A 15,654-nucleotide genomic window follows, 5' to 3' on the forward strand; every position below is an offset into this window, starting at 1 on the left:
AAGCAAATAAAAGAAGTTGTACCTGTTTGGGTTGTGGGTGGCCTGCTGGGAAGCAGCTCTGCAGAGAAGGAGCTGGGGGTCCTGGTGGACAACAGCTGTGCATGAGCCAGCAGCCTCATGGCCAAAAAGGGCTCCTGGGGTGCATTAGGAAAAGCACTGACAGCAGGTTGAAGGAGGTGATCCTGCCTCTACTCAGCCCCAGGGAGCACATCTGGAGTGCTGTGTCCAGTTCTGGGCTTGACAGACCCAGGAAAGCAGGGAACTGCTGGAGTGAGTCCAGTGAAAGGCTGAGGAGATGATGGGGGACTGGAGCATCTCTCTCATGAGAGGAAGCTGAGTGAGCTGGGCCTGCTCACCCTGGAAAAGAGACAGCTGAGAGATCTTCCCACAGGAAGAGCTCAGGGGATGCACCAGGCTCTGCTCTACAGGGCTCAGAAATGGGACAAGAAGCAACAGGAGAACCTCATGCCCAGGAAGTTTCACCCGAATGTGAGGAAAAACTTCCTTGTGCAGTGATTGAGCAGATTGTCCAGAGTGGGCGAGGAGTCTCCCTCACTGAGATATCCCATCTGGACACACTGCTGTGCCATGTGCTCTGGAATGACCCTGCTGGAGCAGGGAGGTGGCACCAAATGCCCACTGTGGGCCCTTCCAGCCTGAGCCATTCCGTGATTCTGTGAAGCAAGAAAGGGTGGAAGAATGTGGATGGTACTCACAAGTTCATTGTAAGTAGGGTCAGAACCTTTTGGAGCTGTTCTTGTTTTCCTTCGACTGACCTCACAAGGGTCTGGCAGAAGATAAAATTCAGCATGTGCACTTGGGGCAGAGCCATCTGGGAGGTGCTGGAAAACAAGAAGGTCACAAATATGAATGTCCATGTTCTAGCAAAGAAAACAAATAAAAAAGTACCCCACATGAAATCTGGGCTTTTAGCAGACACAGAAACATGTTACATTCTCAGTATTCTCTGGGCTAAATCGGAGTGCTGGTGAAAGAACAAGAATTACTAGAATTCAGCTTAAAATGGAATCAGGAAAATAAAAATTAAATCATACACAGACAAGGTAAATTGTCTATCTTTAATATTTATATTCTGATGGAAAAACACTTAAGCCTCAATCTACCGTAACTCATCTTAATCTGATACAAAGTCTGCCCTTTCCACTTTCCAGAGCAAGGCATAGAAACTGTATTTTAGACAGTAAGCTCCTATTGATTTTAACCCCTAAGCATTCATGGGGAAAACCAATTGTTTCTAAGGGTGTTTTGTAAAACATATTACTATAGAAGAGTCAGGAGCATTTCCTGCAGCAGTATGGGCAGAACAAGATTCCTATAAGAGCCTTTCCCATCTCACCCATCACACAGCTGCAATCTCTCTTTAATTTTCCAGTTCAGGTTACTGAATGATATTCCAGGTATTCCATCTTATATGGTAGCAACTCGAGATCAGAGACAATCTATTAACCAGGCTCAGTCATCAGCCAGTGCTGGTGGGTGGAGAATTTTTTGATAACTTCTGAGGAGCCCTAAAGTTATTCCTAAATCAGCATTACAATTACTCAGAAAACACATTGTATTACTTGAGGCTTGGAAAGAACACACAAGAAACATAAAAATGAAAAACTATGGAGCAGACATCCTGCCGGCACCTGTCACTTAATGCTTGGCTTATAATTGAGTACAAACCCTTGTGTTTGTTACACAGTATACAGTCAGAAAGCACAAAATAGGGCATAGCAAAATATCAGTAATTAAAATCATATAATCAGCATTTTAGACAGGAAGTTTACCTGTCAGCTCCCAGGCAATCCAGTGACAGGATGCAAATAAGAATACAGGCAGAAAGAAGAGAACTTAAAACATTTGGAACCCATGAACCCAGACGATTATACAGGCACTTGCATTTATATCCCCTGCTGTAATTCTACACCTGGCTCAGAATGAAGTAATTTCTCAGATTTTGATTATTCACAATATGTGTCTGGAAATGTGGGGCTTTCCACAGCATTATCAACAACATATCCCTGGGACAGAAGAAACTGCAGTCTCCTAGCAATAAATAACTTCTCTATTGGGAAAGAAAACAGAGCTTGTATGTGTGAACAACCAGTTCTTGCACAACAAACCTCTGTTTTTTTGTTATCTGAAATGATCCTTCAAGGCAAATGATGTGGTCAACTGCAAAGCTCATTACTGCTATCATTAACACCACACAGCATCAAAGGATGCCCCACTCAAACCATTATGTATTGTCAGCAATGTGGGAGTGATTAATATTCCTACTACTATGTTCCCCAAAGCACATCTGATTTAAAATACCCATGGGATTGAGCTGGATGGGATTCAATGGCCAACATAAGAGAGACATTAAAGGGCAGTGGAACACAGGGGTATGGGTTGCCACACTGTTAATGCAGGATTTATTTACATTTATTTACAATTTACACTGTCCACTTGAAAGCCCATCTTTGTTGATCTAGGACTGTACTAAAACTTCATCTGAGCATTGCAAGTAACAGTAAACTGAGCATCTCTTAAAAATCAGGAGGGAGAATGAAATGCAGGCTGAAGGATCAGTCCAAGCAATCAGGATTACACCCAAGTGCAATCCAGCTCTTCACTTCTCAATGAATAGGTAAACAACACTGCAACTTGAAGGTCAACTGATTTTAGTTGTTTCAGACAAAGAAAGGAACCAGGCTGAGGTGACAGGCTCCAAAGGTAATGTAGTTTGACAGGACCTGGGTGTCCAGAAGTGATTAACTGTCCAGAGGTGATTAACTGAAAAGAAGTCACATAAAATTGTCACTATGCCTTTGAGCTTTGTCGTGTTAACTTGCCTTCAGCCAACTAACCTTCCCCTGTCAGCTGATTCCTCCCAAAATTTAAGGAAGGCACTTTGCAGCAGTGTTTTGGCTGTATGAGATGGACTGAAAACTACTTCCTCACTATCCTTCTGAATGTCAATAAATTCTTGCTGAAAGAGGTGAGGGGGAGGAGAGGGTCAGGAGAGAAAATTAAAAAAGAGAACATTTCAGCCATTCAGATGGGAAACCTCAAGGGGAGAGCTGCTGCTCTGGGATATTTCAGAGCTGAAATAAAGCCACTTTTCATGAATAGTAGCAATCAGCAGTCAGACTGTTAGAGGTAATTTGATGTGCAGCCACTTGAATTCCAAGTAGACATCGTAGTTCTGATTGTTGGTTTTTTCTCCCCAACTTTACATTTTTCCCCTTCCTCTTCCCTTGTTGAGGAAAGGCAAACAGGCCACTCCAAACCCCACCGCTGTCCTAATTTTCCATCTGCAGTGGCACTGTTATGCCATCAAACAATCAAAAACGCTTCAGCTGAGCACTCTTCCAGCCAGATCAGGTGTTCCACTTCTCAGCTGCCCTCCCCTGATTTCTGACACGACACAATCCATCTAATGAAGGACTCCAACTGTTAGAAAGCCTCTGTCCCACCACGTACTAATAATTCAAAACTACAGATGAAGAACAGCTTAAAACCAGCCCCAGCCTTAGAAGAGCAGAGTGTGGAGAGCTCGTGTGACGAGTTTATGCTGGTTTCTCTTTTGATTGGCACAGAGCTGAATTTCTTGTGAAGAGCCTGCTTAACCACAGGATTTCTTGAGGCAAGACTTGCAGTGGAAAGAGTTGTACTTTGCTAAACACTTCCTAGCAGGAGCAAGGAGTGATAGTGGCAGTTTGGCTGTAATAATGCAAAAAAACAAGACTGGGATTAACATGGCAAACATTTCTTTTTAAATCATAAATTGGTGGAATTTGAAGTAAACTGCTTTATTAAGACAGCTGACATAATAGGCAAAAACCCCCAAGTTTTGGGGAAACTAATCATTTTCCAGGATTTTATGAGTCGAGCACTGAAATAAAGGAGAATAGAGAATAAAGGAAAATAGAGGAAACATCATGAAAACTGGAAGAAATATCAGAAATATTTTTTAAATTAAGGATTATGACTTCTTTCATATTACAGTATCACGTTTAGTGATCCCTTCTAACTCAGACTGCACTGGCTTATTTATAAATTTAGGTAAATATTAGGAATACCTGACCAAAACCACAAAATCCCAGATGGGGTCAGGCTGGAAGGATCCACAGCGGTCATCTGGCCCCACCTCCCTGCTCAGGCAGGGTCATCCCAGAGCACATGGCACAGGATTGTATCCAGATGGTTCTGGAACATCTCCAGGGAGGGATTCTCCACACCCTCTCTGGGCAATCTGTTCCAGCACGTGGTCACCCACACAGGAAACAAATTCTTCCCCATATTCAGGTGGAATTTCTCTCTTTGCACCAAAGAGTACCTGCTCTGGTGAGTTCATTATAGAAACAGAGCAAGATTTCTAGCAGGTTCATAAGCATGATGAAATCCATCAAACCCTCTCTTTGTTATTATTAAAGGATTAAAAAAACCTCACTGATTTCTGTCCATAGTCCAGGCCAGGGAAAAAAAAACAAAAATCAAAGGGTACCTTGGGAAAGCCATTTTGTACTTTACTCTGCAAAACCTTTATAGCCTGAATGCACTTGTGATCAAGCAAACAGAAAAAGCTTAAAGTTTTAAATTGAGTTCTATTTGTGTTTAATTCTGTAGTCATTTTGTTAACCCCAAAAAAAGGGATTTTTACTTCCTTCAAAAGAAGTTACTCCCAATTTAAATTACTGTCTTAAATCTTTTATTGTGTTTGCTTGCAAATAAATCCAAGCTATAAAAATCTGCGAGGCTGTAAGGTATAAAACCAAGCTCCCAACAAAAATGCCATAGATTCTCTTGATATGCTTAGGGACAAAAAAAACCCACAAAATTCCCCAGTGTTTTTGATCTGCCAATAAAAAAAATCTGAATTTAGAAGTTGTCCCAAATTGAATTTAGAAACTGACTATTTTCTTTCTTCTAGTACAACCAAGTGATGATTGAACTATTTTCTCAGAGAATGATCAGCCTACTTGACCTTGATAATGACAGATGTTTTTAATTGCCTGTATTCATATTAAAAAATGATTTTACTTTGGAAATGTTATTTTCTTCTAAAGTCAGACAGAAGCTGGTGAAAATATTTAAGAATGAGGGAGAATGAGGGAGAGAAAATAATACTCTAGATGTACTTCTTTCCATATCTCTAATTCAATACTGAAAACCTAACATACATAGCCCGTATCTGTTATGACTGTGTTCCATTTTCCACTCCAGTTTTATTTTCCAAAACCAAAAAATGTTGGTTTTGGAAAATACCAAAAAAAGTATTTTCTTACAGAAACCCACACAGATGTGTTACATCCTATATAATTTAATTTTAAATATAGTAGCTCTGTCTGGGAAATAATGGACAAAATTCAATTAATTTTTCCACAAGAAATATGTTATCCTAATGACTTTTCTCCCCTGATCATTATTAATGATCCTCAACTCTCCTAACCCAAGGCTTCTTTGTTAGCATTACTATAGGTATAACTACTTCAAAATTTGCCATATATTCAACTATTTAGTGATTTAGCATCCAATATGAATATTAAGCCATTCTCATATGATTTTTAAAATACTCATTCTAAAGATCATTTATTGTAAAACTTTTTAAAACTCACATCTTCCTAAGTGACATAAATTTTCCTTTTAGGTGGCTTTTGCCTCAAATTTAACCATGACATCAGTTTCTGTTAGTGTTAGATATGGAGATCCCCTTTTGTCCTAGAGAGGAACAGATTGATGTCTCCTGAACATTTGATAGTTCCAGCTGCTGTTCTCTTTTTCCCATTTTTCATCTTCAACAATCCTGACAGTAAAAACTAATGATCAACTAACTTGTATTAACTAATGACATCTTTCCTCCTCTATAAATAACTACTTTTATTCCCAAAAAATAATTTCCTTGACATTTTTAAATCTCGGTTTCTCTCTTCCTTTTCTCCAATGGAAAAAAAAAAAAAATAAGAAGGTATCCAGGCATTAGAAAGACTCCCATTTCAGCTACTGCCTTCAAATAAAAATTATTCACTTTGTCCTGTAGTTCTTTTAGACTTCCTATCCTTTACCATCCTTATGTTCTTCTCTTACATAGACTGCTGTGAAAATTTATTTACAGGGTGAAGAAAGGACCACAGAATATTCCTTAATTGTTAATATTGAGATATCCATACATCTTTTGAAAGCAAACCATTATAGCAAGTGATTAGGAAAAAAATTTCAACAAGACAAAATGTCTATATATTATGTGTAGACATTAGGTGGATTTGATTATTATCCAATAAAGGAGGATTAGGAAACAAATCCATGGAAGAAATCATCCTTGCACTGCAGTAACCTTTGTAAATTACTGGCTGCCTCTATACTAAATTAAAACCAGTGAGGAATGTGGAAGAGCCATCATTGCTGCTGTTTCCCACTTCCTCTCAGCAGAGGAAGGCTAAACCCTGTCTTTCAAATCTGCATTTTAATTAGCAAACACAGCCTCTGCCTTAGGAAAAAGAGAACATCCTCTGGGCTCCTTCTAAGCTTAAATAGCTGAGAAATTAGTATTACAAAGTAAGAGGTTCCTTCAAAAGCAGATTAATGATATATAAATCTCAGGAAAAAGGGGATTGCTGTGTGAATGGGTGGTTGTGTTGTGGCCACCTGTAGTATTGCACTAATAAGGCACAAAATGATTAACTATTTTTTGTTACAAGGCCTTTTAAGGTTAAACTATCTAATTAAGAAATGATACTTAAATTATTTTCACTTTTAATTTAATAACTAACTACTCAAAGTCTGCAGCGCTGACTTTTCTGCCTAATTACAAGATATTGCTTAAACTTATGGACAAGAAGGAAGAAGGTAAAGAAGGACCAGGCTCTGTTTTAAAACTTTTATCTTGCTTCATATAGATTACTATTTTCTAAAACCCCAAACTCTAAGTTGTCTAGTTTGTGATATGATATACTTCTAATCAACTACACACTCGTAATTTCAGTTCTATTAATTAATTTTGGAAGCTTTTTTTCATGGCCTCAGGTCAAATGCAGTGCTCTCTTGGGAGTCAGAGTCTGTATGCACAGAAAGTCTAAAATTCTCAGCCTCCAGAACTCCAACAGCTTCCCAAACCCTAATGTGGTATCCAAGACCCTTCCTTGTTCTTCCTTTGTGCTCTGCATATCCCAAAGCATGAACACCTCTATTCTACCCTGCTGCTGAGCTTTTCATTTCCCTCTCACAAAATATCTCAATTGCTTCAAAGGAAATTAAAAATAAAATCCCATTTGCAGTAATTAAATAATAATTAGAGTAGAAGATAATCCACTCTGCCACTACGGTGCACCCTGAACTGTTTGCTATTGGCAAGTCAAAACAGGAAGGCAACTGGTCAAAAGTGATTGCACAAATATGGGGATTTTTTTCCCCACAAACAAACACCTTTTTCACCTAAAATTTGAAAATATTTAACTGCTTCTTTTAAGAGCAGTTTAATTTTTTGTTACATTTTCTGATCCCAGTTTTTTTGGGTATGTACATAAAGACAGAAGACACACTGACAGAGATCACTGCTGTGGAGGTCAGCAGCAAGGCAAGCAAGGAAGAAATTGAATTTATCTCAAGTTAATGCAGGGCAATAAAAACATTTTGCTGTCAGGGAAATTCTGGAAAGCATTTTATTTATTTTTTGAGCAGGCCTTTTTTACCTTTTGGAAAACTGGCAGTGTCCGTGGAGTGAGCCTCCAGATGGCTTTGTCATTTTACCATGCTAAAAATGCAAAGATGCTCTATCCACATTATTGATGTGAATATCCAAATATAGCTTATGTCCAATACCTTCAGCATCCTCATCAACCTGCCTGTAGCAGAGGGGCCAGGACTGGAGCAGCCTGGCTGTAACAGCTGGTTATGCAGCATTCCTGAGTGGGACAACTGTGCTGGAAAAATAAGGTTAGAGCTGTCCTGAGACACAACATTTCTAAAGAGTGAACCAACAACCAACCCTATCCAAGGTGTCCTGGCTGTCAAATGGGAAAAAAAATAACCCTGTCAAGGAGGGACACCAACAAGGGATTAATCCTGTCACATTGTGGACATCTGGTTTGGCTTGGTTAAATTGTCCCCACTTTGGTGCCTGGCCCCAGCTGAGACAGATCCTGCTGCTCGTGTCACCACCAGTGACAAAAGGTGTGTATGGAGCTGAAATTAGAGGGAAAATGGTTCATTCTGGAATGATCACTGGAGGTCAGGCAAGATAATTCATGGTATTCAAAACAGCCCGATCAGGCAGCTGATCCATCACAATGAGATGGAAATGTGATTCCAGCACATCACAGAGGTAAGCACCTCAGTTTCAAACTGATCCCAAGGCACAGAGACAGTGGGACTTTCAAAATGAACAAGAATTATTTGTTAAATCTTTAAAAAAAAAAATTGCTATTTTTTTAATTTAAGGAGAAAATTCCGGAAAACTTAGTGGATCCCAAAAGACTCAAGAATTTCCAAGAATTATGAAAAATATTTCTGATCTGCTTCAGTCATTTAAGAGCAAAGCCCATTTATCTCTACTTAAGTAAGTAAAAAAAAAGTGAGGATACGCAGAAGGTATCCTTTTTCTCCCAAGCCTTTATTTCTATAGAGCTCTGAAACCAGAAAGTTGAAGAAATGTACTGAGATTTATCTCTGATGCCCTATTTAAAAACAATAATTTATTGTCCTGATGATCCAGAAGGATATCATCTAAATGTAGCTATCATCTAAAACATGAGCCTGCCTTTTAGAGACCCTTGGCAGCAGGCAAGGAGGACCAGAATTTCACTCCAGCAAGAAATGACAGAACTTTGCATGTTTATGACTGTTTCTGAGCAAGCAACAAAGAAAAAGGCATCACAGAATGGGTTGTGGCTGTACCCAACTCACTCAGAGCTTAACTCCAGCTCCTGAGTCTGCCAAACTTCTGACCCCTCAATGATGCTTGGGACTCCATTACTGTGTGCTCCATGTAGCACCATGTGGGCATAAAAAGTTACCAAGGCTGAAAAAATAATATAAAGCAGAAGTGGGAATGTATGGAATAAATATACAGCTCTCAGTAGAAGATCTGAGCCGGAATCACACAGAAGTTGTTTTTTTTTTTTTTTTCTGAAAGAAAAGGTAACACGTTCTAGCTTTCTGAACTACATGCTGCATTACTATTTTAAGACAATTAACTCCACTGCGGGTTTTTTTTGTTTGTTTGATTGTTTTCTTTTGGGGTTTCTTTGTGCCTTTTCCTTTTTTTTTTTTTTTCCCCGTAGATGAGAGAAATCAAGGGTCAGGCATGTTTTAAAACTATATTATCCCGTGGATAAGCAATGCTGGTGCAGGGTGTAGAATGCAGAGAGTAGATTTCATGAACCAGTCTCTGAAGCTTTTATCTCAGAATTACCACCAAGCCCATAAAGAAAATAAATTCCATTGCTTTCAACCTTGTATTATTGCTGCGCTTGGAACATTTAATTTTCAGATGAATATTTAGTCACAGAGTCTATGACACTGGCTGAGATAAGAATAATCTTGTTTTGACCCTTAGAAACTTAGATCCCAGAACTTCTTCTTTTGAATAAAGTACAAAGGAGAACAAATACTTTAGACAAATCCCCATTTCACTTTGCTTTTGAAATCAGTCAGGGTTAAGAGCATTGCTGCCTGTTAGAGTGCATGAAATGAAATTAGCCTTTAAGAAAAGAAACACAAGCAAAGGCTGTTGTTCTGTTTCTTTTTGCCACATACAAATTTTTTTCTCTCCTTGCCTGGGCCCAGACAGTAACTGGATATAAAAATGTGTAGAGAAACAGTGAGATTGTGATCTGTGTTTTCATTCTGCAGTATTTTTCTTCTCAATTTCTTAATTAGTTACAAAAGTCTGTATATGCCTATCTTTAATTTCTCCAACTGTACAATCTTCCTGCACTTTTCTTTCAATTATTCTGCAGCATGCCATCTTCCTGTGTAAGAAAGCATTTCATTATATGAGGCTTGCAATTTCTGCTCCTTAATTAGCTCTCATTACTTCTACTTATGCTTTTGCTCAATGTTCTTAATAATTCTTCTTGAACCTTCCTGTCTTCTCCCTTAAACATTTGCACAATTGACTCGTGTCCTTGTTAGCCTGTTCTTAACTAAGTTTTAGTAACAATAAATCACTCTGAAGAATCAATCATTCCCCAGGAACCCTACTGAGAACTGTTCTTTGAACTTGTATTCTAGTTAAAAAAAACATCCTGAGAGAAATAGTTTGCTATCAAAGCCTTATAAAGATGAACTGCTTCATTTCTGCCCCACGACACCAGGATCTGTCCTTTCTCATTGGCATCTCTTGTAGCAACCTCATGTCTCACCATGGGCTTGTTTTATCTTCACATTACTGTGGGATATAGATCTCTCCCTCCCCGAGGAAATATTTTTCATTTGTTGTAGGGTTCTGGAAATTACTTTTACTCTCTTGATCTTGCTCTGCCTGCACTATTATTTTTAATGTTTTCTTCATTTGCAACCAGTGGCAAATCTAATTTCTGTTCACCTTCATCTCCCAGATCACTCATATTATTAAACAGAACTCACTGTTATTTTGGTTTCTTTTTCCTTATTCAACACATATCAACTATGTAGGGAATTACTTATTTTAAAATGAGCAGTTAGAATTTAGAGCTGAGGCAGTACTGTGACAGATTAAAGGGTTTAACAAGAAATAATAACAGAACTTCCTGTACAACATATTTGTCAAACACCTTTCAAAACAAATATGTTTGAATCCAACAGTAATCCCTATGCCACAAGAACAGACCTCATCTCTTTCCAATTTAAACTACTGCTGAGTTGTAGTACCCTTTGTTTAGAGGTGTTCAGCTAATTTTCAGTCTCAAGAAGAACATAGCTTATCTGTACTAATTTCCTTTCACTTTAAAAGAATTCTCTATGAATATAAAATTAAATCCAAATTCTTTATAAGCTAGAGTTAGTACAAGAGCTTTCTTCCCATGGCTTTTTATTTTGTTTTCCTGTGCCAGACTAAGGGGAACTTCATCTGAATGTTACCTCCCTCCATCAGCCAAGCTGCTGATTTTAATTCTGTCACTGATACTCTCTGGATAACTTTGTTCAGATCAAAGTGATTTTTTTTTTTCTACTTGTTTTCTACCCCTTCCTTGCCTACCTGTGCACCTCCATTCCAATACCTGTTGGCTGCAGTGAGAAAAGCAGTACACATTCATAATATTCAGAAAGGATAATGTGGCTTTTTATTTCACTGCCAGGCACTGAGTTGTTGGCAGGTAGTATGTATTTTCCATTTAAATCTATATAATGATAGTCATAAAGTGTAAAAGTTAGTGAGCCCATGGGAGGAATGATGGGAACCAACGAAGACTGAACAAAGAACCCCAACCCTTCCTCAGCTCAAGCTGAGAGAAAACCCAGCAAGGCAGCAGAGCATCTACCTGTATTGTAGGTGGGAACATCCCTATAATCCTGTGCTGCAGGCTTTACTTCATCCCTTTGGATCTGGGAAAGATTGGCTGCTGGTTTTCAGCTTCTTTTTCTACCTCTGTTGAGGTTGGGATTGAGGTTCATGTTCAGACTCAGGTGTTTATTGTTTCTTATCAATATTACAGCCTCACAGCTGTGAGTTCTGAAGTCTTTCATTAAGGCACAAAATGGCCAACTATCTCTTGTCACAAGGTCTTTTAAGGCTAAACTATCCAATTAAGAAAAGGCACCTAAATTATTTTCACTTTTAACCCAATAACTGATCACTCAAAGCTCACACTGTGAACTTTTCTGTCTGATTACACAATACCACCCAAACCCATGGGGAAGAAGGTGAAGAAGAAAGTGAAGAAGAAGGACCAGCCTGCCCTAAAACCTCCATCTTGCTTCATCTATATTACTATATTCTAAAACCCCAAACTCTAAGTTTTCCACCCTGTGATATTACACACTTCTAACCACATACACACCCCCAGTCCCAGTGCTAGCAATCAATTTTGGGAGCCTTCTCCATGGCCTCAGATCCAATGCAGTGCTCTCCTGAGAGTCAGAGTCTGTCACCACAGACAGTCTAAAATTCTCAGCGTCCAGAACTCAAAAAAGTGGCTCCCATCTTTTTGCCCAAAACATTTAAACCATTGCATCTCACAAACATTTTTGGAAGCAATTTGGACACGAAATGGAAAGAGGCTGGATGCCTGTGTAAGGCCTAAAGCTGATTACTAATTCGTCACCCACATATCAGCTATCCCAGAATCATTAATCACCAGGAGTGGTACATGACAGTTTCAGAGCTTTTATAAAAGGAAAGCTGGAAGTACTTTTGCAAAGAACTGTAGGAGTTTATTTTTCTTCCAGAAAATTTTCCCCCTGTAAAATTGGTTCTGAATTCATCGCCCACGCATGCTTTCCTGAATTCTAGTAACATTTTACATTTGCTGGCGTGAAGTTCAGGATAACTTGGCTTTGTTTCTCCTCCCCTCTACCCCTGAATAGTTACTCTGTCCATGAGAAGTAATGGGCAAAAAATGTTTAGCAGTGAGGATTGAAAGTTTAGCCTCTTATCTAGGAAAACAGGGCATGCCTGAAGTCATGGCAATAAAATCAGTGGCAAAAGCAGGCTTCCTCCTGAGCCAGTGCTGAACCACTGCTCCCTTTGCTTCCCCGTGAAGCCAGCAAAGAAATATGTTAGAAACCCTTTTCTGGGTGTCAGCAGTGGCTATTCCTACTGCCTCTGGGTTTTTTTTTTTTGAGTGAGCAAGCCCACCAGTAGGTAGCCTGGCTGTTTCTGGCTGTGTGGAGCTAAACCAGATAAAGTCAGCCCTGTGTGAGACCTGGGGGGCTCTGGGTATCTCCCATTCTCTGTGTTGGTAAATGAAGGTAAAACAGGACTGCACTGGAATATTACAAGTTCAAAATCGACCTGCATTTCAAGAAATCCATCCCCACATCTGCACAAGCCTACATTTTTAAGGTAGAGCAGCATTACCCTGTGCTCCTGTTTGTGCCTGCTGCTGTTTGTCTGGGTATTGTGCTGCCACAATTGCACTATTCTCGTTCTAAGGTAACAAATCCTTTCAGAGGCCAAAGCAAACCTCCCCTGAGGCTCCTTTATATCCCTCCTGAGACCACTTAATGCACTTTGCCAGGTACTGTGCTATTGTCTTTATAGAATAAGCCTGCCCTGTCTCACCCCTCCACCTGCCACATCCTCCAACACTCCAGAGGCAAACCCTCCCGGCCTCCAGGGTTTTCACCCCTACACAAATGTTTCCTTCTAGCCCAGCCTCACTTTATTAAGGCAAAATTGCCTGGAGTCCAGAAAGTGCCCAGTGTGGCACCATCTGCACTCGAGAGCAGCAATGCTCCAATAACCTGACTTCAAGTTATGTAATATACGTATTTGGAAAATTGCATTTTGTTGGCATCATGGCTGCTGTATATTTAAAAATTGAATTTAAAGTTATTTTCTTCAGCAATCATGGTGATGCCATTCAAATCCTAAGTAGAAGCAGTGAGCCACCTGACTTACAGAATCTCAGGATTCAAGTGAAACGGAATTGCTGAGGCAAATATTGAGACTGAAACATTTTTAGTATCTTATGAATATCTGTTTAACAGAACTTGTCTTCATTGTGCACCCACAGCCTTAAACTGTAGGCAAACATTACCAGCCAGTCTTAACATCTCTGTGTTCAAACAGTTTCCTTGGCTGCAAGTTTTTCCTTAGTGAAAAAACACAGCTCTTTCTTTGCAGAAGGTTAGATTAGATTAATGATCCTTTCCAGACACAAAATCCATAAGGCTGCTCTCTGCTGTTTGTCTCTGCAGAAATTTTGAATAGAGTTTTCTTCAAGCAGGGCTGGCTTTTTTTACACATGACTGAAATGTTGCAACGGGGAGGGAGAGGACACTCTGAAGCTGATCCAGGGAGGAGAGTTGTGCATCTGCAGCAAATCTGGCATGTGTGGATGCATCAGATGCCAGGGGCCCATGCACGCACCCACATTGACCAGGTCTGCACCACAACAGGGCTCTCTCCACTGTTGCTGCATTTTTTCTCTAAGACACGCCATGTGAAAGGGCAAATTTCCTTCAGGAGAAATTCCTGCTAAGTTATAGCACTGCAGTCTTCTGCCTTCCTGGTTTAAAGAACCTGTGTGACACCTGAGAGTGGCTATAAAAAACAGCAGCTCCTTAGGGAGTCTCTTGTGCATTGTATATCAATATAGGATTTGCACAGCAGGATCTAGGTCTCCTATTAAAACTCTTAGAAGTAAACTCGCACAAAAACTAAATCAAATTTATTTACAGGGATCAAAAGTCTCGATCACAATTCCTGTCATCTGTGAAGCTCCATTTGGGATTAATTTGGCCCACTACAATTATTTTTGCAACTGAACACATCATAAAATCTCTTTATAGAGATAAATTAAATAGGGAAGAGCAGAACAAAAATTATTTACTATAAATTATGAAATAAAACAAGATAGCAAAGTAATCTGTGCACAGATGAACCACTAAAATATAATTAGTGAGACTCTGCAAAAGACTGACTATACCTGAAATAGCTTTAACATGTCTTGAATAATATATGATCTTGGCATACTTTTAAAATCCCTGTTCAGCTCAACCAAAAAAAAAAAAAAAAAAAAAAAAGAAGAGGAAAGGAAAGAAAAAGAAAAGAGAGCACATTTGAAAGATTGATTTATATGGCTGGGAAGCTGAGAAGATCAATAATGGGATAAAGAACCTTCCTATTATAGGTTACTGGTCTGAAGGCAGTCCAGGATCACAGTACCCTGAAGCACTGTTTCATATTTCAGATCAGATGACGAGGGATGGATGGCCAGGTGGAAGGAAGGAATTGGAAGCCCAGGATTTCAAACCATGATTGCCTAAGTTGGGCTGCCACAACAATGACCTTATTTTAGAGTCGTGAATCATTGTTAGCCTTGCTGAACAGGCTCCCACCACTTCTCTCCAAACCAAATAAAATAGATTTGATTCAAATTACCTGATTTAAATTACCTATTTCAAAAGCAACACTGTAACGTCAAGTTGTACTGTCCCTTTCCATAATGAAGTGAACTGAGCCCTGGGTTTTATGTTTGCACTGCAGAGCTATCTATGCTGTAATTTACTATCATTTAATTAAATGGCTGGAACTTCCTCAGAACACAGTTAGGAGCCTACACACTTACAATGATGGAAACAAGGAGAAAGGAAGATTAATTCCAACACCTGCAAATCATTTGTGTGCATTTCCACATCACCTGGTAGAAGTCTCAAGGATATCATCAGCATGGCAATCACTTAAATATACCCCTCCTACCAATTAGAACTTTATCAGAAGTCATTTAGATTAAAAAAAGCTCAACAGAAAAAATAAAGAGGGTCTTCTGCTACATCCTGAAGGTAAAGTTTGTATAAATTGGACCTGTCAGCAGAGGCTGATCTCACCTGTCAAAGTGGCACACAGGACATAGAAAACAAGTCTCAGGACAGAGATGTATTGAATGTTATAGACCAGAATGGAGATCCTTGAATTGCAAATGAGAAGCCAGAGTGGCCAGCAGAGAACAGTCAGAGCTGTGTAAGCCTCATGTGCCTCATACCACTAATTAAACCATCAGCCTCATTTTGCTACTGGCT

At 39.4% G+C, this 15,654-nt stretch overlaps 1 protein-coding gene across 3 annotated transcripts in view; it reads right to left on the reverse strand.

Moving 5' to 3' along the window:
- The window catches only part of PIK3C2G (phosphatidylinositol-4-phosphate 3-kinase catalytic subunit type 2 gamma), a 213,307-nt gene that overhangs the window by 7,267 nt on the left and 190,386 nt on the right, over positions 1-15,654 (reverse strand). For all 3 annotated transcript variants that reach the window (XM_072923803.1, XM_072923804.1, XM_072923805.1), the window contains one exon: positions 717-842. In XM_072923803.1, the coding sequence (XP_072779904.1) occupies positions 717-842 (126 nt within the window). The remainder of the gene's footprint in view (positions 1-716; positions 843-15,654) is intronic.

This window comes from Taeniopygia guttata, chromosome 1A (genome assembly GCF_048771995.1).
Source record: "Taeniopygia guttata chromosome 1A, bTaeGut7.mat, whole genome shotgun sequence".
NCBI classification, from domain to species: domain Eukaryota; kingdom Metazoa; phylum Chordata; class Aves; order Passeriformes; family Estrildidae; genus Taeniopygia; species Taeniopygia guttata.